Source organism: Pempheris klunzingeri, chromosome 8 (genome assembly GCF_042242105.1).
Source record: "Pempheris klunzingeri isolate RE-2024b chromosome 8, fPemKlu1.hap1, whole genome shotgun sequence".
Classification (NCBI taxonomy): Eukaryota; Metazoa; Chordata; class Actinopteri; order Acropomatiformes; family Pempheridae; genus Pempheris; species Pempheris klunzingeri.
Genome location: NC_092019.1, coordinates 26,374,204 through 26,398,593, shown reverse-complemented (window position 1 = coordinate 26,398,593; position 24,390 = coordinate 26,374,204). Strand labels below are relative to the sequence as shown.

The 24,390-nt window shown below is 44.6% G+C and overlaps 2 protein-coding genes across 2 annotated transcripts; one reads left to right on the top strand and one right to left on the bottom strand.

The window, feature by feature from the left end:
- Positions 1–273: 273 nt before the first annotated feature.
- Positions 274–9,002, top strand: dtnbp1a (dystrobrevin binding protein 1a). Its single transcript, XM_070835405.1, has 10 exons — positions 274–406; positions 1,229–1,282; positions 1,934–1,984; positions 2,072–2,132; positions 2,891–3,023; positions 4,925–5,057; positions 5,496–5,518; positions 5,959–6,105; positions 7,135–7,263; positions 8,244–9,002. The coding sequence occupies exons 1-10, from the start codon at positions 351–353 to the stop codon at positions 8,492–8,494; spliced, it is 1,038 nt and encodes a 345-aa protein (XP_070691506.1). The 5' UTR covers positions 274–350; the 3' UTR covers positions 8,495–9,002.
- Positions 9,003–11,218: 2,216 nt separating this feature from the next.
- On the bottom strand, positions 11,219–22,206 carry LOC139204896 (IgGFc-binding protein-like). Its single transcript, XM_070834920.1, has 10 exons — positions 21,992–22,206; positions 20,236–20,459; positions 19,351–19,492; positions 17,647–17,983; positions 16,963–17,079; positions 16,193–16,294; positions 15,599–15,794; positions 13,580–13,843; positions 12,823–12,965; positions 11,219–11,873 (listed from the first exon to the last, which is right to left on the bottom strand). Exons 1-10 carry the CDS (start codon positions 22,204–22,206, stop codon positions 11,673–11,675), a joined length of 1,941 nt encoding a protein of 646 aa, XP_070691021.1. The 3' UTR covers positions 11,219–11,672.
- Positions 22,207–24,390: the final 2,184 nt, after the last annotated feature.

The following is a 24,390-nucleotide window of genomic DNA, read 5'->3' as shown; positions in this document are numbered from 1 at the left end:
GTAACGTTGTTTCTGTTCACCCTGAGCTCAGGCTGTCAGGCAGCTTTCCCTCTCAAGCAGAAATATAAAAATCCCTCCTGTTTTCTCACAGCTGACATAACCCCGTGATAGGTCGTCTAGAAGGGGTTGCTTGAGAGGTCGCTGCAGATCAGGAGTCATCAGACCCCGCAGACTCGGAGGAGGAGGAGGAGGAGGAGGAGGAGGAGGAGGGGCTGCCTGGAGGCTCAGGTTCAGGACCAATCCAAACACACAGTCAGCCTCTGGCCACAGCATCAGTAACTGTTGAGTGGTGCCCGCCGGGGAAAGCTCCTAGTTTTGGTGAGAAAGATCCCACCAGACTGACAGAAACCATGCTTGAAAACTTCAAAGAAAGGCTTCACATGGTCCAGCAGGACTTCACCACCAGGTTGGTCTGCTCCCTCATACCGCTGGTCTGAGCTGTGGCTGTAGCTTTAGCTTTAGCTGTAACTGTGGCTGTAGCTTTAGCTGTAGCTATAGCTGTAGCTTTAGCTTTAGCTGTAACTGTAGCTGTGGCTGTAGCTGTAGCTGTAGCTGTAGCTACCATTAGCTGGCCGTGGTGACACACTTGTGTGTCTCTGGGCCTGCAGAGGTGTAGTTAGCAGCTACAGGGGTTAGTCATTACTGGACTCAGTGGTCACTGCTGGCGGACACTCCGTCATGTTAACGTCTGTCGCTGACTTCCGCTGTGTTGCTCTCAGCTGTTATTGCTTTCAGCTGACGGTCATGTGATGACCTCTTGTCTCTCCCCAGTCCACAGCTGTACAGTAGAAACACGATGCAACTGAAAAACTCCGATCATCCTGTTTGTGTGGCAGAAACGTGGATTGTCCACTTTGTGCTCTGTGTCGTGTCTGTTCAGCAGGATTCTCCTGAAACGTGTGTGTTAGGTCACACAGGTGAAAGTGTTGCTGCTTCTGTCTGTGTCATCGAACACATGCAGGCACTGTGTGGCTCCAAAGGCCCAAATCGGATAAACCCAGCTGCTGTGTATGTATTTATGCAGCGGCCCCTGGCAGTCCGGGGCCCCGGGCCACTGGCCCCACTGACCACGTCCATAGTCCAGCCTGGGGCCAGAGCACTTTAGGTAAAAGTGCTGTATAAAGTCTGTTGCTGTATAGTGCATCCATGCTGAACTGACTGCTGGTCTTTTCTTCATCCACCTCTCTCTCTCTCTCTCTCTCTCTCTCTCTGTCTCTCTCTCTACCAGCTTCAAGACCCTTGGAGACAAATCAAGAGACAGCAAAATCAAGAGGCGCCCCAGGTGTGCAGAAAACTGTGTGTGTGTGGGTTGTGTATACAAAAGATGGACGAAATGACGGCTCCCCAGAGTCGAGCCGAAAACATGTACCCTTTTAGACCATTTAAAACAACAAAGTTAAGGTTTAATCAAACAACATGTAGATGTTAAAACCATCTGAGTTGGTGTTGTGGTGAAAACTGCTGTTCACCTCACTGCTGGTGTGACGGGCAGCAGTGGGCCTTTGGCCTTTGAGTTAGTAACATTTTTTAACTTTTTATTTATTTATTTATTTTGCAATAAACAGCAACAAAACCAACAACAACAAAAAACAAACAAACAGGTGAGGACTGAGGAAATAAATTACAGTAAGCCAAGGCAAGAGGGTACAGGTACAAAACTTTTTTTTTCCCCCCAGAAACAGTTCACATAGAGAACCAAAGATGTGATTGCTAAGAGTCTATATGGTTATAGCAGTCCCATTTTCCCCAGTATTTATCCCCCTTCTCTTTCTGGAGTCGAAGTGAGAATGTCATCTTTTCCATTGAGCGGATGGAGTTGATTCTATTAATAAGAAGGGCAGTGGTGGGGGGGGGACCTCTGAAGCCAGCACCTTGTTAGCGCTTTCTTGCTTGCAGCCATAAAGATCTTCTACAATCCCCTTTTGTTGTTCAGGTTTGAAGAAAGCCTTCCTCAATTCAGTGCTGGACTGGACATCCTCAGCAGGTCCACACACACACACACACATACACAGAGCTTTGATATATGTATATATAAAGAGTGTCTTTCTGAATCTAACATGAGTCTCTGTAGGTATGAGGAGAGCTGGTTTCTGCTTCATAAAAGAACTAAAGACTGTGCTCAGGCTGCGGAGGTAGGATCAGCCACAACATCACTTCTTTACATCCCAGCACCCATACCAGGACAGAACGCCCTTTTGGGGACAAACTTAGTTTAATGCTCCAATATTTTATAGAGACGACTCCACACACACATTTTTAACAATATTAGGTAGAGCTTAATTAATTGGTCAACCTACAGAAAATTCATAGGCATGGTTTGTGAGGATCTCCTCCTTTTCTGCTTTTTATGAATGTAAACTGAATATTTTTAGGCTTTGGACACTTGATAAGACATGAAGATATCACAAGGGACCTTGAGAAAGTCATTTCCTCTTTTGATCTATAGACCAAATGATTTGTGGTTAACTGAGAAAGTGTGCAACAGATTCAGCTGTAAGATTTATTGTACTAAGACAGGATCATCCACATCAACATGCTATTGAAAAACCAATGTTTGAGTCCAGTGGTAAGTTGTTTTCTACCAGCTGACTGTGCTGCTACTGCTCTTACATTCGTCCCTGCTTAGGAGAAGACATTGATGGCTGTCTGTATCTGTTAGCAGATTTTCACACAGGAGGAGCTGGTGGTTGTTAATGTCAGGGACTGGAGGTCCCATGAGGCTATAGAAAACCAGGATTATTTTGAAGCAGCTCTTCTGTTTGTTCCACCCAAGGTTTAACTGTGATAGCACAGGTGGAGTTTGTTGGTGCTGATTGTGCTCCTACAGCTTACATTTGCAGCAGCTGTCATCTGAGCTCGCCTGACATCCGCCCCTCTGTGTGTTTGGTAGGCAGCAGATGGGGACATTGTGATGCTCTCAGCACACTGGGAGAGAAGAAGAACCGCTCTCGCACAACTACAGGAGCAGCTGCAAAGCTTGCCAGCCTTTATCAGGGAGCTTGATGCCATCACTGCTAACATAGGTATGGAGCCTGTTTCATTTCTGTCCAACTAAGCTGGTCAACACGACCTTCAGCCAGCCTGACCTGCTGTCAGTGGGGTGGGTCCATGTGTATCATGTATGATGGCAGAGGCTCACTGTACAGCTCCTTTTCCACTTACTTTCTCCAATGAAGACAGAGCAGGGAGAAAACATGACAGTTTTTGATTATCATTAGTGAAACCTTACTCCCAGGTAAGGATGATACCCTGTCATCCTCACCTGGTACACAATTGCAATCTCCCCAAATTGGTCTAATTCGAGAAGCAACAATAGTAATTGTAATAGTAATGAATGTGAGCCACGTTCTGTGATAACATAATGAATGTAGCAGGATGAGCAGCGGCTCTGAGTCGGAACAGGGTCCCTGTTTCCTGAGAGAACAACCACTGTAGACGACAATGACAAAAAAGGCCAACATTTAGAATGGTGGGCGCTTTCCACTGACTTCAGGACAGTTCTGGGATGGTGGTGAGAAAGGTGTGGAGTCGTGTGGTCTTCTCAGTAAAGAACCGTTTAAAACCACAACTTATCATCCGGTTTCTTAAATTTTCACTCTTCACACTTTAAAAATGAAAGAGAGAATGATTTGACATTTGTTGTGCTTCATGAGCATAACATTTGTGGCCATCTCCCAGCCCTGATAACAACACATGAGATGGTTCCACTTTCACGTCTCTAATGACGTGGACATTTTTTCAACCCGCAGAAAACCTTTTGGTCAAAATAGAAGGTTGTTTCTGCCTCGGTGTTACTGCTGTCAGACACTGATCATAATCACTTCCAAGCCCTAGAGCCCACCATTTATGCCCCCCCTCTGTATCAACGGCCCAAATCCCTTGTACCACCTACTGAACCACGACCAGCCTCCTCCTCTCTGACCAAAGCTGAGCGCTCTGCTTGTCACTCGGAAAAATCACACCAACTTTCCACCTGTGCTTATTGTGGGATCTTCCGTTGTCCACCATGTCCAGATTGACAGGTGCCACACCTCTTGCCGCCCAGGTGCCCTTGTTAAGGACATCAACACCTCTGCCCTGTAGCTACTATGTCTTTACCTGTTAGCCACCACATTTGTGCTTCACGCGGGCTCTAAAGACCTTAAAATGCAGCAATCAGAGAAACTTAGAGGATTTTATCTGCCTCATGGACAAGCCCACAGCCTTCCTCCGTTTTGGTGACTAAAGTTCTGCAGAGAACACATCTGACTTAAGGGCCACTGCAGCACCAGAAACATCCCCTACGTGGACAGCTTCAGCACATCAAACTCGCACTACACCCCTGTCAAGCCTTCACCCAATGACATGGTTCCACACCGACATGCCTGCCCTCTGCTGTGAGCACCATGTGACTACCTCAGACCCATTGTTTGGCCTCTCTGATGTTCCAGTATCCTGGTTTGCTTCGTCTATCAAAGCACTTTGTAAACTGTTTTTAAAGGTGCTATACAAATAAAGTTATTATTAGAATCTTAGATCCACAGCTCAGTGCTGGAAACGGCCATGGCCCTGTCTGTATGAACCTTACAATAAAATAGTTGGTGTTTCATTTAATAGTAGACAACTGATTGATTAATTGATGCTGCTCTAATCAAGAATGATGCCAGAGGCTTCTGTCTCCTCTGCACAGCTGGCCAATCAGCGTGAAGTGGGTGTGACCTTGGGAAAGTCAGAGGGATTTTTTTTTTTTTTTTTTTTACCTGTTCTGTCAAAAGGCCATCATCCAAAACTAGCGAAGTACATTTCTGCCAGTGGTTATGAATTGCACATATTGTCTGGAAGATTGTGGAGAACTTACTTTGAACATAGGTAATGAAATGTGTGTGTGTGTGTGTGTGTGTGTGTGTGTGTGTGTGTGTGTGTGTGTGTATGTGTATGTCTCCAGCTCATCTGGAAGGTGACTTTGAGGAGATGGAGAGCAGACTGGTGTACCTGGAGACTCTGTGTTGTCAGTGTGAACAACAGGCATTCAAACAACATCACATCAACCAACTAGAGGTCTACAAGAAAATGAAGCAGTAAGAGATTACATTACATACATTACTTATTATTCACACTCACTATTCACTCTCCTGTCACACGTATTCCTTTTTAGAATGTGAGATAGTACAATAGGTGCTTGAGTAGAGTCGCACTTTATTCTCTTCTGTTATCCGTATCTACTCAGAGCAGAACATTCATTCCACCATTCTTGTCCTCCTTTGTGTGTCCACCCTCACACATTCACAACCACATATTCAAAAATACCATTAGACACACCTGCAGAAACATGCCAAGTCTAAATTCCAGCCTGGATGCTCTTATTTTGTATTCAAGTGTCTTTGCTAGTTTTGTCTGCATGTCTTTTAGTCCGTGTCATGTTTGTCCCTCTGACTATAGTGTTTGTTAGAGGAACAGAATGGCAAGAGGCCGACTTCTCTGTTTTAATGTGAACTTGTCCGTTTGTCCCGTAACAGGAGGGAGGTGGAAGCGCTGGAAGGTAAGCTGCTGCACTGTCATCGGGCATAACTGCTGTGTAACACACGCTTGTGATTACTGCACTAGACTGACATTCCCACCTCGTTACAGTGAAAGAGTGTGTGCCTCTTGTTATTTCTCTGTTATTGCATGTTGGTCACGATTCAACGAAAGGAACCCGGATAAACATTTGTGATTTAAAAACATTTGTTTTTACAATACCTTCATTTAGGAACAGTTAACCATCATGTGAAAAACAGTTTGACCCCGTAGTTATTATCAATAAAGTGAAGTGGACTGGTTGATGACTGCCTGTGACAAGTTGTTCTGCATGGTCTCAAACCCGTTGGTCAGTAAAATGCCAGCAGCAGACCCACTGACTAGCCCTGCTGTTAATGGTACGTTGTGAAACACTGTGGAGATAAGAGGGTGTTCTAAAAATGATGTGTTTTCTGTTTGCAGGTGAACTGAATTGTGAACATGCTCAGAAGGTGGCAGAGCTGGAGCAGGCCACGCGACAGAAACTGAGAGAACGGCAGAAAGTCTATGAAGAAGCCTTTAACCAAGACATGAAGCAGTACCTGTCCACTGGATACCTGCAGCACAGGCGTGAGTCATAGTGTTAGAGCACATTAGTGTTACCTCTCTGAAGTGATTAGCCAGTGAAAATACAGATATATAAGATATATGATATACATTCACAGGTATGTGTGTCTTTACACTGTCACTTTCATGGAAGTTTAGTGGCAAATGAAGTTACAATACTGAGAGAGAGGACGAGTGGACTGGTTATACTGGGAGAGAGAGAGAGAGAGAGAGTGAACTGGTTATACTGGGAAAGAGAGAGAGAGAGTGGACTGGTTATACTGGGAGAGAGAGAGAGAGTGAACTGGTTATACTGGGAGAGAGAGAGAGTGGACTGGTTATACTGGGAGAGAGAGAGAGTGGACTGGTTATACTGGGAGAGAGAGAGAGTGGACTGGTTATACTGGGAGAGAGAGAGAGTGGACTGGTTATACTGGGAGAGAGAGAGAGTGGACTGGTTATACTGGGAGAGAGAGAGAGAGGACTGGTTATACTGAGAGAGAGAGAGAATGGACTGGTTATACTGGGAGAGAGAGGGAGAGAGTGGACTGGTTATACTGAGAGAGAGAGAATGGACTGGTTATACTGGGAGAGAGAGGGAGAGAGTGGACTGGTTATACTGAGAGAGAGAGAATGGACTGGTTATACTGGGAGAGAGAGTAGACTGGTTATACTGGGAGAGAGAGAGAGAGAGAGAGAGAGAGGACTGGTTATACTGGGAGAGGATATTCATGTTGCACTAGATGTGGTCTTTATTATGGCCGCCTGCTGGACTGCCAGATCCTGATGAATTGTGGGACACCATGGCTCTTACCTGGTTTGGGTTAAGTACAGAGCTTGGTGGTGTTTTTCAGACGTGGGTCTGTACCTGGTAGTGTGTGACAGTGTTCAGGCGTGGGTGTGGGCCCAGAGAGAAGAACCCTGTTAGTCAAGTATCTGAAGAAAACTGAAGCAGACTGTTATTGACCCAGAGAGACAAGTAACTTTGTGCGTGCGTGTGTGTGTGTGTGCGTGTGTGTGTGTGTGTGTGTGTGTGCGCGTGCGCATGTATAGAGCCAGCTGGAGCTGACGTGTGTGTTCTGGATCAGATGACAGTGACTAACATATCAGACCAGGAGGCGTTGGATGACTTCCTCAACTCCACTGGTGATGACATCAGTACTGGATCATCGGTGACCTCAGGTAAGCTCAGCTAAGCTTCTCTATCCCTGAGAGGAATCATGACAGTCAGCAGCTGCTGAGGCTCTGAACACACAGCCATCACTGCTTTGCTGACTAGATGCATTACTGCTTACACTGGCCTCTTAGTAACTCTGGAAATTAAGTTCCTCTCTGAAGGGGACGTCGTTTACGGGAGGATCAGCTGGTGCAATTATGACTGGGGTTTGGGGAGACGGCTCACATATACACAGTGTTCTCTAGACAGGAGTGAACATCAATGGCCAGTACACAATGAATGAGCCCAGCTCCCCTAGAGCCCAGCTCCCCTAGAGCCCAGCTCCCCTAGAGCCCCCAGCTCCCCTAGAGCCCAGCTCCCCTAGAGCCCCCAGCTCCCCTAGAGCCCAGCCCCCCTTAGAGCCCAGCCCCCCTAGAGCCCAGCCCCCCTTAGAGCCCAGCCCCCCTTAGAGCCCAGCCCCCCTTAGAGCCCAGCCCCCCTTAGAGCCCAGCCCCCCTAGAGCCCAGCCCCCCTAGAGCCCAGCCCTCCTAGAGCCCAGCTCCCTTAGAGCCCAGCTCCCCTAGAGTCCAGCTCCCCTAGAGTCCAGCTCCCTTAGAGCCCAGCTCCCCTAGAGCCCAGCTCCCCTAGAGCCCAGCCCCCCTAGAGCCCAGCCCCCCTAGAGCCCAGCCCCCCTAGAGCCCAGCTCCCTTAGAGCCCAGCCCCCCTAGAGCCCAGCCCCCCTAGAGCCCTGCCCCCCTAGAGCCCTGCCCCCCAAGAGCCCTGCCCCCCTAGAGCCCAGCCCCCCTAGAGCCCAGCCCCCCTAGAGCCCAGCCCCCCTAGAGCCCAGCCCTTGGAGAAATGAGTGAGCCTTTAGTGGGTCTATGTCCTGTGTGAATGCACCACACAAACTCAGATGTGGCAGGGGGAACTCCTAAATGAGACCAGGTCTCTGGGCCGCTGAGAGTGAAGCTTTACTCAGTCAAATAAGGGGTGTCTTCTCTAACAGGTCCAGACCTCGAGTCCTGCTCTTCGGGATCTTTTACAAGCCAAATGAACCAAACACCTCCCGCAAACAAGCAGCCGACCAACCAGGATGAATTATGGGAGCAAGAAGAGGAGGCAGCTGCTGATGAGCCTGTGGTGCAGTCAGACGAGGAGGACGTTCAGCCAGACGTGTCCCTGATTGGCCTGAAGGACGTTGCCTCATTGAGAGGCTCTGATGAGAGTGACCCTGTAGAGGATCTGCCCTCTGGGTAACCTAGCAACCGGATCCTTGAATATTAGGTAAACACTGACTGTTACCCCTCAGAAACACCCCTCTGGTGTCCTCTGCTCCCATCTGCAGCCGATACGAGGCAGCACGTCTGGTTCTGTGCTGATTTGATATAAACATGAATGTATGTGTTGAGGATACCTGCTGTGATCACAGGCAGTAATGCAGTGTTGATTCACCATTTACCCAAATGAAATCTATTGACCTGTGATCAACTCTTCATTATTTTGTATATTGTATATTATTTTATCCTCCATATTGTCAGTTGGCAGATTCCCATTACAATCTCCCACAGACGGGGTGGGGTAGGCCAGCCAGTAAGTATTGAGAGGCACACAAACAACTCACTGTTGGTTTTGGACTGTTCGTGGGACTTGTTGAAAATTAGAACAGCAGACAACATCTCTACTATATTTTGTTCAAACGTTTAGTCTCACAATTACATAAATGAGCCTGTTTTCATGTCCTTACCGACTCCAATAAAGCGTCAGTCTGTCTGTATGGCATATCTGTGTCTCCTGAAGCTGGTTTGTCAACAAAGCATCAGCACTTGGAAATCATTTTCACACCAGCTGAAGACTCTGCAGACCAAGAAAAGCACGCAGCCTTGATGGTACCTTAAATTATATGATGAGATGTCTTCTTAGGAAACTCAGCAGCCTTTTAACTTTTCACCTTCCTGCATGGTCACACGCCTGAACTATAGATCGAAGAATCATCTAGGATTGTATCAATGGTGAGCAAAATAATGGGCCTCAGCTATTTACAGAGAGGATAAGAAGGAAAGCGAGGAGGATCCTGGCAGAGAGCTTGATCTCTGGGTGGTGCTGTAGAGGCCTTGTAGTGGCTAAGAACATATTTTAGAGGTCATTACCCCAAAACCCCTAGTCACTCAGCTCACCTGCAGCCTGTCAGTTCATGAACAGTCAGCCATGGACTCGGATCGAAGCTTTCAATTGAAAAAGGCAACCCTGAAACTGAGCATCTTGAGATTTTAAGTGTTGGAGATTCTATCAGCAGATTCACAAAGCTTCCTGGTGCTACCACACAAGGTCTCTCAGGTGGCAAGATGGCTGCTTGTGTTTAACTACCATTCTTGACATCCACCCTGTTTACGCGATGAGAGTGCACACTGGGACTAATGATGTCATGTGATGTCATGTCCAATCCTTCAAGCTGCATGTCAGCCTCCATTTTCGTTAGCCCCCGTGGATGCAAAATTCTACTGCAGTGGATGGAGAGCTCACAGCAGTCATGGAATCTCTTCTGAAGATCAATATTCATATCAGGGTTTTCTACCAATCCAACACAAGAAGACTAAAGCCATAGGCTGTGGGCTAATCAAAATATCTGAATGACAACAGAAAAGGAAAAAGAAAAGAACTCAGGGATTCCCTGACATCATGTTTAGCATTTAATCTGAGTTTACACATGAACATTAAAAATTGAGACACAATGAAGAAATGCTTTGTTGATTTCCAAACAGCTTTTAATTCACTCTGGCACGAGGATATAGTTTTTAAACTAATACAAAGTTGTATGGAGGGGAAGCGAGGGACAATACAGCTGTATACAATGGGAATAAAGAAAAAGAATTATTTCCACTGGATAGAGGGGTGGCATTGATGATCATGATGACAGACTGACCGAGGTAATGAACAGACACTGACAGACTGACAGAGATAATGAACAGACACTGACAGACTGACAGAGGTAATGAACAGACACTGTGACAGACTGACAGAGATAATGAACAGACACTGACAGACTGACAGAGGTAATGAACAGACACTGTGACAGACTGACAGAGGTAATGAACAGACACTGACAGACTGACAGAGGTAATGAACAGACACTGTGACAGACTGACAGAGGTAATGAACAGACACTGACAGACTGACAGAGGTAATGAACAGACACTGACAGACTGACAGAGATAATGAACAGACACTGACAGACTGACAGAGGTAATGAACAGACACTGACAGACTGACAGAGGTAATGAACAGACACTGACAGACTGACCGAGGTAATGAACAGACACTGACAGACTGACAGACTGACAGAGGTAATGAACAGACACTGACAGACTGACAGAGGTAATGAACAGACACTGACAGACTGACAGAGATAATGAACAGACACTGACAGACTGACAGAGATAATGAACAGACACTGACAGACTGACAGACTGACAGAGGTAATGAACAGACACTGACAGACTGACAGAGGTAATGAACAGACACTGACAGACTGACCGAGGTAATGAACAGACACTGACAGACTGACAGAGGTGATGAACAGACACTGACAGACTGACAGAGGTAATGAACAGACACTGACAGACTGACAGACTGACTGAGGTAATGAACAGATACTGACAGACTGACAGAGGTGATGAACAGACACTGACAGACTGACAGAGGTAATGAACAGACACTGACAGACTGACAGAGGTGATGAACAGACACTGACAGACTGACAGAGGTGATGAACAGACACTGACAGACTGACAGAGGTGATGAACAGACACTGTGACAGACTGACAGAGGTGATGAACAGACACTGACAGACTGACAGAGGTAATTCATCTTCCTCTTATCATTGTTGCTCCTGTGGGGATTTTCAAATCTCTAACTTCCATGTCTTGAATTGTTGTGGTAAGTTGATGGTCAGTAGGCGTGTGAGTCAAACACAGACACAAAATGTTGATATGCTGACGAAATGAATTTATTGGCCATTAGAAATACTTGCTAAGTAAAGACTGACATGAGTTACATGTTACACTGGGTATGTGGGCTTCAGCTACAACAGAGTAGAAACTAGCGATTCTACGATAAAGTGAAGAAGGCTTTCGTTTGGTAAGATACTGAGGCACATGATAAAAAGTCTCTGGCTCTGATACTCAGCTTGGTGTCAGAGGGGTGTTGTGGGGACTCCATTAGCTGTCCTTAGTTGTTGTCCATGATTTTTATAAAGCTTTTAGTATCTATATATTTAGACTGCAGAAGAATCTATAATTAGGACTGATAGCTTACAGTAGAAACACAATATTCCTGGATAGACTGTCACTAAACACCAAACATGTAATGAAAAGAAAAAGCTCTGCACGTGTTTGTCCCTGATCTATCTCTTCTTCCCATGCCAGCTGAGGGAGACTGGTCATTTGGCATAGCAGCCCCTCACTCCCTTCCACACTCCACATCGTTGATGTCTCTTGCAGGGTTTGTTCTTACAGGACACCATCCCTCCATGACACACACACTGACGCTGGCAGTTGGAGTCAGTGTAGAACTTCTGTCCAGGCCTGACGTACTCACCATTGATTTGGCAGCCGCACTCGGCGAACGGCACGCAGCGATTCTGGAAGGTCAAAATTCAACAGTCAGGACATTCTCCCTTTGAATGGAATGGATTTGGACTGGTAACACCACTAAAGCTTTCCATGTGAACTGAATAACATGTTGGGGGAACCTGCCCTGTGTCCACGATAACCAGAGGGAAGGACCTGCACTGAGCACCCTTTACCTCTGTGGCTCCTCACAGATTCTACTTTGGAACCACTGGAATTAATGAACAAAAGGTCCTCTGTCATTCCTAAATCTCACAGATGGTCCCCCCTCAGGGGACATGATCCTCTGGATTCTTTCTGGGAGTTTGGAGGTTTAACTACTTGTAATTTGTGTGTTACATTCGGCAGATGCACCCACATGACAGTTTCATGTGTGATTTGATGTAAAAATGAAGGGATCTGGTCATTGAAGATATAATCTTTACATCTGTGAAAAGCTCTGAAACAACATTTAAAAAGCTGCGTTGGAGGATCAAGTTCACATAAAATCTGTTTAAAAGGGTAAATGAATGAATTAAGATAAATGTAAACAAATGTGAAAAGACTTGTAGAGGTTTGATCATTTCTAAAACCCTGGTTACAGCCCTGCTCGTCCCAAGGAGGATGCACACACTTAGGAAAGTGTTACAGAGTACGTGATGATCACAAATCCATGGTATGTCCCTGGAAAATCCCTGCACTGTGTGAACAGGCACAGGATGGGTTTGTCACGATGAGGAGTAAAGGGTGGGAAAGAAAAGAACTGGGGGTGTCCACTCAAGTTAGTACAGAGATGCTGCAGAGGGGAGGTTCCTGCCTTATTGAGTACACTGGCTGCAGAGAGCTCACAAGTGGGTTCATCTTGGAATTCAAACAATACAGTGAGCTTGGGACATCTCTACATCACAGGATGATTTAAATGTAAAGAGAGACAGGGAGACATGTTTGCTGAGGAGGGCGGGCCGGTTTGGAGAACATTACCTGACTCAGCAGGTAACCAGGGTTACACACGCAGCCCTCACTGGACGGGTGCTTACACTCAGTGGGTGGAGGCAGAGAGCTGCAGCTGACTGGACAGCCAGGAGCTGTGACACTGTACATACTGTAGGGTGCACACTGCATCCCTGACACACACACACACACAGAATACAGATTACAGATTACACACACAAATAGAACTGGATCACATCAGTGCAGTGAGCATACAGAGGGATGTCATCTGCACACATGGAAAGTGTCACACGTTTCTAACAGTTCACTCTGTGGTCATTTAGACATTAGACAGACGCTGTGCAGGACTCGTCTGCGTTGGACAGTCTGAGGTCAAATTATTCATCACAGTTAATAAACAATTTCTAAATGTATACTTTTGTCTCCAAAATCTGACTGCCACTGAACCATCTTTTCACAAAGATGGGGGTTTCCTCCTTCCCCCAGAACCTTCATGACATTAGTGAAAAAGAGTTTGGTCTAGACCTGCTCTTTATGGAAAGCGTCTTGAGATAACACTGTTGTGAATTGGTGCTCTATAAATAAAGATTGATTGATTGATTGAACTAAACCATCTCAATGAGAACATGGCCACTGAGCAAGGAAGGCCATGAGATAATGTTTGATAATTGTTTGGTCTGCTGCTGTTTGACGGTGACAGCCGACTGTCCTTCATGCTGTATCCATCAGCAGCAGTCAGTACGGGGCGACAAACGGCCAGCAAACACACACAGAACACGACACTTACAGCAGAAGCGCCTCGTCCTCCACGACTTCACGCAGCCTCCTTGTCTCTGACATTCTTCCACATAGTCACTGATGATGTCACAGGCGGAGTCCTGTTGACCATCATTCAGCACCATGTCGTAGATGCAGTCGGCGAGGTACTGCTGCGAATCCACTCGGTCTACACAGTCGGCCAGGGGCCCATCCCTCGCTGTTATTACATGACAAGCTGATGTGTAGCTCGGTGGTGTGAAGTCAGGGGGGAGGGGCTGAGCACAGTCTTTACCTGGCAGCAGGGGAACATCAACCAAAAGCGTTACACAATATACACTTGTCCTGCTGATGTGGTTCTCTGCTTCATGAATCACTGCTGCGGATCATTGGCCACTCGCCGTGTTTTTCAATAATATCATACTGCTAATCTTTTAGTCACACTCCTATTGTTAGTGCTATAGTCACTGCTAGTACGTTGGTTGCTGTTTGTGCTGTCTCTCTCTCTCTCTCTCTCTCTCTCTCTCTCTCTCTCTCTCTGTCTCTCTCTGTCTCTGTCTCTGTCTCTCTGTCCAACCTCCACCCAATGCGGACCCCTACAGAAGCCGCCCACATTGAGCCTGGGTCTGTTCCAGGTTTCTTCCTGTTAAAGGGGAGTTCTTCCTCCACTGTTTCACAATATAATATCTGATGCTGCTCATGTGGGGATTCTTGAATCCTTCATGTTGAATTCCTGAATCGTTGGGTCTCTCTCTAATTAAAGAGTTTGGTCTAGACCTGCTCTTTATGGAAAGAGTCTTGAGATAACGCTGTTGTGATTTGGCGCTATATAAATAAAGATTGATTGATTGATTGATTGACTTGTCTGCCTATTGGACAGCTGGCACACTGATGTCAAACATTGATGTCTCAAACACACCTTGTAACTTGTAAGGTGGTAAGGTTTAGTTTCCGACAAGCGTCACATCAGTTAGAAATAAGTCAGCCAGCTGATATCACACAATATCTGTGATGAAGAGGGCTGACAATGACTGAGGGGTAAACCCTGGACCAGTTGCAAAGTCAACCGCAGGGCTGACACAGAGTCACCAATGAACCTGCACATCTTTGGACTGTTGGAGGAAGCAGGAGTACCTGGAGAGAACCTCCCCAAGCACGGGGAGAACTCCACACACAAAAGCCCCAGGCTCAAACTGCAAACCCAGATTCAAACCTGTAACCTTCTTGCTGTGAGCAAGCAATACTAACCACCGCACCACCTAACTGTGTCCAGATATTGGGTAACTACCAATATCAGCATCTTAATACATGTTTACTATCTATTCTGTGAGATGATTTCAAATGGCTTTAGTAAAATTGATAATTACATTTTTAGGGCCAGTCAGTAAAAAAATGAAAGTGTGATGACCCTGTAATATCCTAACTACATGTGTGTATGCATTCTACTGGTACACCATCACGTCAAAAACAGCACTATAAATTGAATCATGCTGGATGCTGTAATCTACAGTACAACGTTACCTACATTCCTAACTGGAGAACTGAGAAAACATAATCTCATGTCTCACCTGTCGATAGCTCAGGGAAATGAGCTCTTGGTTTGTTTGTGCTGTTACATCAGTGCTGTCTGGACCGGTACCTGCATACTACATCTAAAGCTGGACCCATTAAGAAAGTAGCCCAGGTGGCCAAGGACAGCAGGTAACATGTGAACCCATTGTTGTCCACCAAAGGAAAGTGCTTCTTTAATGTTTTGGTACCAAAACAATGAAAGTGGGACCAACAGTAAGATGATGTGCATTAATATATCTCTGTATTCATATGCTGCTGTAGCCTTTCCGTTACTGTTTCCTCAGTCAGTGCAGACCAAAGTGTCACTGAGACGCTCCTACGTCCGACCTTGACAGACTGTCATGGTGAATTTAACGTAAAAGTGACAAGGAGCTTATTAGTGACGACAGTGTAAGATGTGAAGTTGCTGCCACATTTAAGTAAAGCATGATGCACGTCTGGAAGAGGCTAAAGTTGGAGATAGATAGGGCTTGCTTACACTCATGGGAGCAGCCCACCACGTCTGCCACCCACTGGCTCACTCCAAACTCATTGGCGTTGGCAGCCCGCTTTCCACTGGGCAGCATCAGGTCATCAGAAGGGTCATCATTGAAGTTTCCACAAAGACCACAGGTTGCATTGTGATAAGTTGTTGCCAGCTCCACCCTCACTGCACTTGCAAAGTCAAAGGAGACCTTTCCCAATATGAAACATAAAGGAGAAGTTCTATCAGTGTGGAAAAGTTCAAGCTGAGACATACTGGCAGTGTCATTAAAGGCAGAATCTGCAATGTTGGACTAACTCCCCATACATGCCTTTCAGAGATAAAACTGTACAGAATCACTGCAATTATGTGAGTAAAACAGAAGATAATGCAGCCCATTGGAGGCACTGATGTGTGATTTAACCTAATCAGGGACCCACTTTCAAAAACATCTATTTTGAAATACATTGTAAAGGCAATATGTACTTGACCCATGTCAGGATTAAGTTAAGACCAAGGTAAGTGTTCGAGGTGTGAGTGCCTAAGGGTTGTGTAGTATCACAGCCACTATAGAGATCACTGTGGATGTGTGGGTGTGTGCGTCTGTACCTTAAGAAACTGTGTCTCCAGGACAGCCTGTCTGTTCCTGCGATAAACCTGGACCAGTGACTGATTGGATGTGAACGGAAGGGATTTTTCAAGCTCATCAACCTGTAGAAAACACACACACACACAAACGTTTTGTTGGACTGCTGTACTGACCCCTGAGGGGTTGTAGAGGACATTGTTTCTCTGTCTTTTGAACAAAGGGCTCCTTCTCTGAACTCAGTTTATATGTTTAGAACACACATGAACGAATGTCAAAAGTTTGAATATGCCATCTCGATTAATACTTTTTCTTTATTAACAAGTTAATTAAGTTAGTTAAGTTAAAGTTAGACGTTTTCACTGTTTGTTTTTATCTGTGTGTTGTACGGTGTCCTTGAGTGCTTTGAAAGGCGCCTATAAATAAAATGTATTATTATTATTATTATTATCATGGAGTTCCACAAGGTTCGGTGCTTGGACTAATATTATTTACCTTAATTAATATTATCAGGAAACACTCCATTAATTTCCACTGTTATGCAGATGATACCCAATTATACTTATCAATAAAGCCTGATGAATCCAATCAGTTGACTAAACTCCAAGTCTGCCTTAAGGACATAAAGTCCTAGATGACCAACCCTCTTCCCTTCATCCCTTCTTCCCTCAACCCTCACCCCACCATCACTCAACCCTCCATCCATCCTACCTACTTCAACTCAGCCGTACTTCCTCACCATTTAATAAACCTTTCAAAATCAACTTGTGTGTGTGTGTGTGTGCGTTCTCACCAGAACTCTGCCAGGGTAATCCACTGAAAGTGTGTATGTGTTTCCATGGACTTTAACAGTCACCACTTTAGCATAAGACACTCTCTTGTTGCCACGGTTGTTATTCTCCAGGTTTACCTACAGTTCACCATGCAGGAGAGACAGGACAGTAGAGGACAGAGAAGGAATAAAGCAGACAAATAAAATAGATCATTTATTGGGATTAATGAGAGTACAAGGACTTGCCAAACGTGTGCTTGACTAGGTGTTACAGCAATGGAGGGGAATAACTTCAGTAAAATCAGGAATGAAAACATGTACGAATTCTCAGTTACATTTGAAATGTAGTTGAGAACAAGTAAATCTACAGATGCATCATTGGCTAAATGCACTTGAAGAATGGATAACATCTCTTTGTGAGGGGGGTTGTGTTTGAGGAAACATGCAAAGTGTTCTCCTGATGTCTGACAGGAGGCAGGAAAAGCCCACAGTGCTCCATGTCCTGATTATGGACAGTTTTCTATGGGGACTTCCGTGTTAGTCATAAAACTGGAGCTCACCCAAAACAAACTCATGTCTACTTTTTGATTTTGGTGGATGATTCATGCACAATGTATTCTGTAAATCTGACGACGCTGTTTACTGGCCATGTGGTGACAACTTCACACTCAGCCACTGCTCTGTCCTGCTCTCCCCTCAGCTCACCTCGAAGGGCCTTAGACCTTCAGCATCTCGACACACACTGGCCAGCTTGTAGACACAGTTGCCCTGGAAGTCGAACTTGTGTCCATCGAAGGTGGAGAAGTGTGGGTCTCCGACTGCAGAACAAGTCCCAAAGCTGACTGGGTAACAGCCCAGGACTCCGTCCACAACACTGCATGTCTCTCCAGTCTGACATCCGGTCTGCTCACATTGCACCTTTTGTGTTGCTGCATTGCACACACATCTGTGCTCACACTGTAAGTCCGCCCAGAACTCCTCACCGGGCAGGTAATATTGGTCGTCATGGTTACAGCCACAGCCCTTCTCCCTGACAACACACCTGACAAATGAAGCAAAACAATAAGTTTAGTCTTAAAGATGTTTACTGACTCCACCAACTCCTTTACAACTGATGCTCTATGGTGACACAGCACCACACAGCTGAATGTAACTTTTACTTTGAAATGTCTACACTGACAATACAAACTAATATCCTCAAATTAACAGTGCGATATCATGCAGTGGACACATTAACCTGCTGGGGGGTGGGGGGCAAAGATGAGCTTCTGGTCCTCTGAATCCTGTGGTGCAGTAAGGCTACCAGTATGTTCATCCACTTACTCAATGTAATTTAGGAGCATGCACCACTAACCCTCAAGATCACAGAATAAAGCAGAACCCTTGTGGAGGCCCTTATCACATCTGTTGATATTTTGTTTTGGTGTTGCGTATTTCCCTGGTGCTCTGGGTCCAAGGCTCATTACACACTACACTGTCAGTCATAGCTGCTAAATGGTCAAGTGGAGATCATCCAAAGTTACAGTTTGAAATGGATTCTTTGTGCTTCCTTGAACACTGTTTCCTTGCTTTGCAGACAGATAAGTCATGATTGGCACTTATAAAACTGTTGCTGGGACAAAACAAATGACAATAATCATCTATTAACTGACTGCCAGAATAAAAATCACCACTTTATCAGTCGTATCAGATGTAAACTAAATGGAGGCAGCTTGCTAATGCTTTGTGGAAAGAAAATGCAAAAGGAGAAAGCTGAATGAGTCTCAGTGGAAAATGGTCATGGGGATGTCGTTGACACTGGGTGTCTGTTCTTCAGAGAGAACTGCAGTCACTTTTATTATATGTCAACAGTGGTATGCTAATCTAGCCAACGGTAGCCTCAAGGGCCAGAATGTACACCGTTACTTGTCAATACCACCAGCTGCTCAGGGACGTCTCTCTCCTTGTAGACTTGTCTCCCTCTCTCTCATTGGCTGTTGAGATGCAGCTTGGAAAGCATAATTACTGAAGTTTAAAGTTGGATCTGTGAAGCTCTCACATTACCAGGTAATCTGGGCCCAACATCGGTACTGACCACCAGACCGAAATCAGCCTGAAACTCCTGTAGTGTGAGCCTGGCTTAAGACATACTTGACAACCGAAGAGATGTGCTTTACAAAAAAGAAATACTATAATGGTAATGTAGAAAAAGTAAAAAATATAGCTCTTAAATATAGAATAGCTAAGATTAACATTGTATATGATAAAAGGGAATTTGACAAAGGTGTATGCACTATAATGCACTGTAAGAATGCACTATAAAGCATCACGTATTGGTATGACCCCATGATTCACATGCTTATTTCTGTGGTAAAATTATGTCAGCCTGAGCTGAGAGCCTTAAATAAACGGTGAAAATGTTGTACTTACTCTTTCCCACTGCGCACGTATCCCTGGTCACAGACGCAGCCTTCCACACAGAGCCTGGGGCACACCTCTGGCTGAGGACCACAGCTGGCTGGACAGGCTGAGCCGCACAGCTCGTAGTGGCTGTGGGCTGGACATGGAACAGCTGGGGGCAGACAGAGAGGGGGGGAGATGTCTTGTTATGTTGCTCTGAGGGTGTTCGCAAAGCTTTTTCTAGGAGTAGATGAGAATTGAAAGTTGCAGGTGTGGTCTTGGCACCCACATGTGTCTGTATCTGCAAGAAAATGTGTCAAATGTGTTTTATTCTGACAGCAGCACAAGGCAGAGCGCCTGGAGATATATGAGCTCAGAGCCTGGGATAACTGCTGAGCATGAGGATATGCTGTTTTTATATCAACAGTTGTGCTAGCTAGACAACTTAGTTAGCTCTTCTGTTTGTTCCAATGTTTTCTTGCTTAATTAGCAGATGGATTTGTAATTGTGCCCTTTTCTCTCAGTTCCACCTGCTGTCAGTTTCATCTGCGGCTGTGGCTCAGAGGTACAGGGGTTCATCCATCAAGCGGAAGGTTGCTGGTTTGATCCCCGGCTCCTATGAGTCAGCATGTCAAAGTGTCCTTGGGCAAGACACTGAACCCCAACCTGCTCCTGAAGCAGCTTCAGTGTGTGAATGGGTGAATGAGGATGTGATGTAAAAGCACTTTGATTAGTCGAAATGACTAGAAAGGTGCTGTACAAACACAGGCCATTGGTAAATGTCTTTGTATTAGCCTATATACTCTACAGTGTAGTGTCACCTTCATGATCAAGGTGACAAGTAGCAATGTGTAGTCGCACAAGAGTGAGAGGATCGTAGACACACTGAAATGAAATATACAGCAGGGAACTCACAACAGTTGGTCAGTTGTCTCCATGGCAACACTTTAGCTCCAGCCTCTTGACACTCCGCTAGGTAACTGCTCAGGGCCTCACACAGTACTTCAAGCCTTCCTTCATTGATGCAGACATCATACAAACAATCAGACACAAACTCTGCTACCGGTAGGCTGCTGTGACACCCAGAGAAAGGTCCCTTCTTATCACTCAGAATCCCACAGTACTCTGGCCCACTGAACCTGCGGAGAAACATAGGAAAAAAGATATAAATGATTGAGTTTTATTGTCAGCTTACTCAAATGCATATGATGATTGGACATAAGTTTAGTTTTAACAGCCATGCTAGAGTTGTGGGACAGTGCCCAGAAGTTGAATCCTAATGATTTTGGTGATCAGCATACTGTAGCGCCACCAGACACCAGGTTGACAGGTTTGTTGAAAGGGGAGTGGTCCTTACCCCTTCCATTCAGCTCCTCCAAGTCTGTGAGGAGTTATTAATAGCTGTGGAGGTGCAGTGAGAAAAGATACTGCCTACTTTCTGACTGAATAAACCAACTTTGCTGCCTGATGTCATGTTGAAAATACTTTATAACTTGATAAAAAGGTGATTTACACATACAACACAAATTGGAGTGTCATGAGTTGCTATTTAGGAGTTAAATACCCCAAATTAAAGAGATAAAAAGTACATCTGGAGAATGGGAAAGATGCAACAAGGAGGCTGAAAGAGGGCCTTATGTGAGAAAAGAGAAGAAGAGAGAAGAAAAAGAACAAGAAGTTCTAAAGATATTTAAAGATGAATGTGTCAAATACAGAGCAGCGCTGAGAAAACCGTTATAAGTCTGAACAGTTCAGATTTTGGACTGACCATGCTGTTTGCACACTAAAACATTGCAGCACCACAAGAAAAAAAAAATTAAAAAAAAGAGAAAAACAGAAATGGAATCCAAGCTCTTCAACACAAAACAAAGAGATTGAACCTAGATCAGAAGCAACCAGAATAAGGACAGGCCCCACAGATAAAGTCAAAGAGATCAGCCAACTCAACGTAGACAAATAGGCCCGGTCAATCCATGGGTGAGGCCAAATCATGGTTTCAAGTAAAAACTTGAGGGTGTATGTTGACATGTCTGACATGTCAGTTTCAGATGTTAAAGCAATGGTGTATTGGTTAAGTGAACCAGCAAACCAAATTTTAGATTAGTGGGAAAATTATCCACCATTCCAAAGTGCTGGTTAAAACTAGCTCTACTACCACTCCAATGCCACCAGTGTTGGAAGCAGAGTCCAACTATCGGCTAGTTCACGATCTACGGGCAGTAACTGACATAGTGGAAAACTGGGCAGCAGAGGAGCCACATCGCCACACCCTAAGATCAGCCTCGGTAAGGGTGGCTGCTAACGCATCTGATTCAGCAACTTGAACCTTAAAGTCAGTATCTGCAACACTAGCCTCATCTACTGGAGTCGTATCAAGAGGACCACTGGACACATGGCTCGGAGGTTCAGAGTGGATTATATGACATCAGGTCAAATTCTGTTTGTCCAGTTTATGATAAAATACCTTCACATTAGTAGCCTATTAGCCACAGCTGTGCTTTGGATTTGGTGTTAATTAGTAAATGTTTTTTCTGCATAAATTCTCATCAAAAATCTCCAAACACGGTCATCATATAATCCCCCAAAGTCTCTGTAAAGGTCTATAATCAGTTAAACGTAACAATGAAGCCTATTACAATATTGTTGGAGTTAATACAGAAGTCAACATTACCTTATGCGGTCCTCCTCGGAGCACTGAGGGCACACCCCGTCACAGTAATGGTAACAGAATGGGTCTCCATCAGTGATGCCCCATGTTCCGGCCCAGTCTGTGACATTAACAGCTGTGGTGCCTCCAGCGGTTGTCAGCTCATCCTCCTTATTACCGTTGTAGTTACCACAGAGCCCAGCAACATTCTCATAGTAACTGCTGCTCATGGACACCATGACAAGTGTGGACCAATCAAAAGTGATTTCAACACCAATGTCACTCTGGAGTATGCCTCTTATTCCAGATTCTGTGATGGCGATGCTGCCTCCTTCAAGAAGCACAGGAAGATCTCTCTTAAGGCCATCCACCTGGAGAGAGAAAGACAGAACGCGTGGCACTGAAATCGCCTGTTAATTGCATGCTGATGGGTTGCTGCTGCTGTCACCCACAAGAGAATTTTATCAAACCAGTTTGATAAAATAGAAATATTCTGCCACACTTGGGATGGGCCTTAGAATGCATGCCAGTAGATCCAAAGTAGTTGTCTATTATTTACAATGACATCTACAGGAAATATTGAAATGGTTGTGAAAGAACTTCAAGAAAAAGCAAAAAGAGCATTTAAAAAGATTGGTACCAAGAGATATCAGAACTGGCTGAAAATATCTAAAACTCTTATGCAGCTATTTGCACTCTATGGTTGTGAAACATAGTGTCCTCTCAGACAATTCACATTTTGGAATTGGAAACACATTTTGATACAACACCATGCGATTTAACACAATACAATGCAAAGATTTCATCAGGTTAAAAATCTGATTGAATCTTAACTATGAACTGTGCCTGAGAAGGTGGCACAGTATTGACACAGTCTATGTGCTAAAGTAAGACCCACCAATATGACACCTCTGTCGTTCCTTGGGATGGATATATGGTGGCCCAACATCTCCACGGTGACTGAACGCACAAAGGAACCTTCAGAGTTCCCACGGAGCTCATTCTTAGTGGTCACAATTACCTCTGGCAGGGAGGGATCAAGACCTGAGGATGTCAGAATAATTGATATTGAGGTCAGCGGGACCACGGCCAACTTTTAACAAGTGCTACATGAGCGCACGTCTCATGCTGTCATCTAATAAGAGTGACTTTTATCCTGCATATCCTGTAGTCCATCTTTGGGTGATTTGGGAATACATGACTCACAGTGACACAGTAAATACTTGTTTGTATTTAACTAGTTTTTTCCATGCAGACAGTTTGGGTTTTCATTTAGGTTTTTATTTATAGGTTTTGAAACATCTCTCTCTGAGATTTATCATATAAACCAATGCTCTGCCCTCTTTAATACCAAATAATAGTCACTGCAACTTTTCATTTGACAATGACAAAAAAATATACAAATTATTATAAAGACTTCTTAACAAAAATGTGTAAGTTAGTAATGTAGGTATGTGTACATGGAGAAGTAGCCTATCCAAGGCAACACAATGGAGCAATAATAACATAAAGTTAAAGAGATCCTATTACGTTAATTTTCTGGGTCATATTTTCATTTGTGGCCCTTGTAGTATAGATTTACATGGTTCAATGTTTGAAAAAGACATTATCTTTTTCATACTGGCTCCCGTCTCTTTAAGGCCCGAGCAGGCACTGACCACCATGTTACTGCAACAGCAAAAATGTTATTCATTCTGGACCTGGGGAATACATTTGGTTCCTTCATGTTTTTAACATGCTTGAATGACAATGAACTAACTGAGCAGAACTTTGTTTTCTTCTCTTTATTTTATCAGTCCACATCAGTCCGCGGCGGTCTGGAGGGTCCACTGATTGTCAAAAACGTGATTGATAAAGTAAATGACCGGTTAATGTCATGACCATCCATTTGAATTTATTTCTCCTTCCATCCTGAAAAATCATGTTTTGTGTCACTTTTTAATAGCCAAAGGTGAAGACGCTCCACTTTTCCTCACTGTCGCTGCTTCCTGTTAAACATTTCTCTACATAAAAACATGACAGAGTCCTTGACAGCTCAACAATACAGCAGACTCTCAGTGAGGCCGTCAGTCTGAATTATTTCCTAACTGCTTCAAAAAACAATCAACTTTTTTGTCCATTTTTCATAGCTGAAGCATCTTCATTACCCATGAGCCACATCAACTGATGCTATGAAGATGAACACATCCGCTTTGCTTTACGTTACAAATCTTTAATTATTACTAAGATACTATTATATAATTCACTATTCAATTCAATTCAATTCAATCGTTCTATTGTGATATGTACAGATGAAAATAAGTGAACAATTCAGTTCAGTGAACAATGAAATTCTGGCTTTGCCCTTGTGCCTTCAATGCTGCTTCAGGATTTAAAAAAAATAGATAGATTTCCTGGTCTTCACCTCCTCAGATAATGGGAGG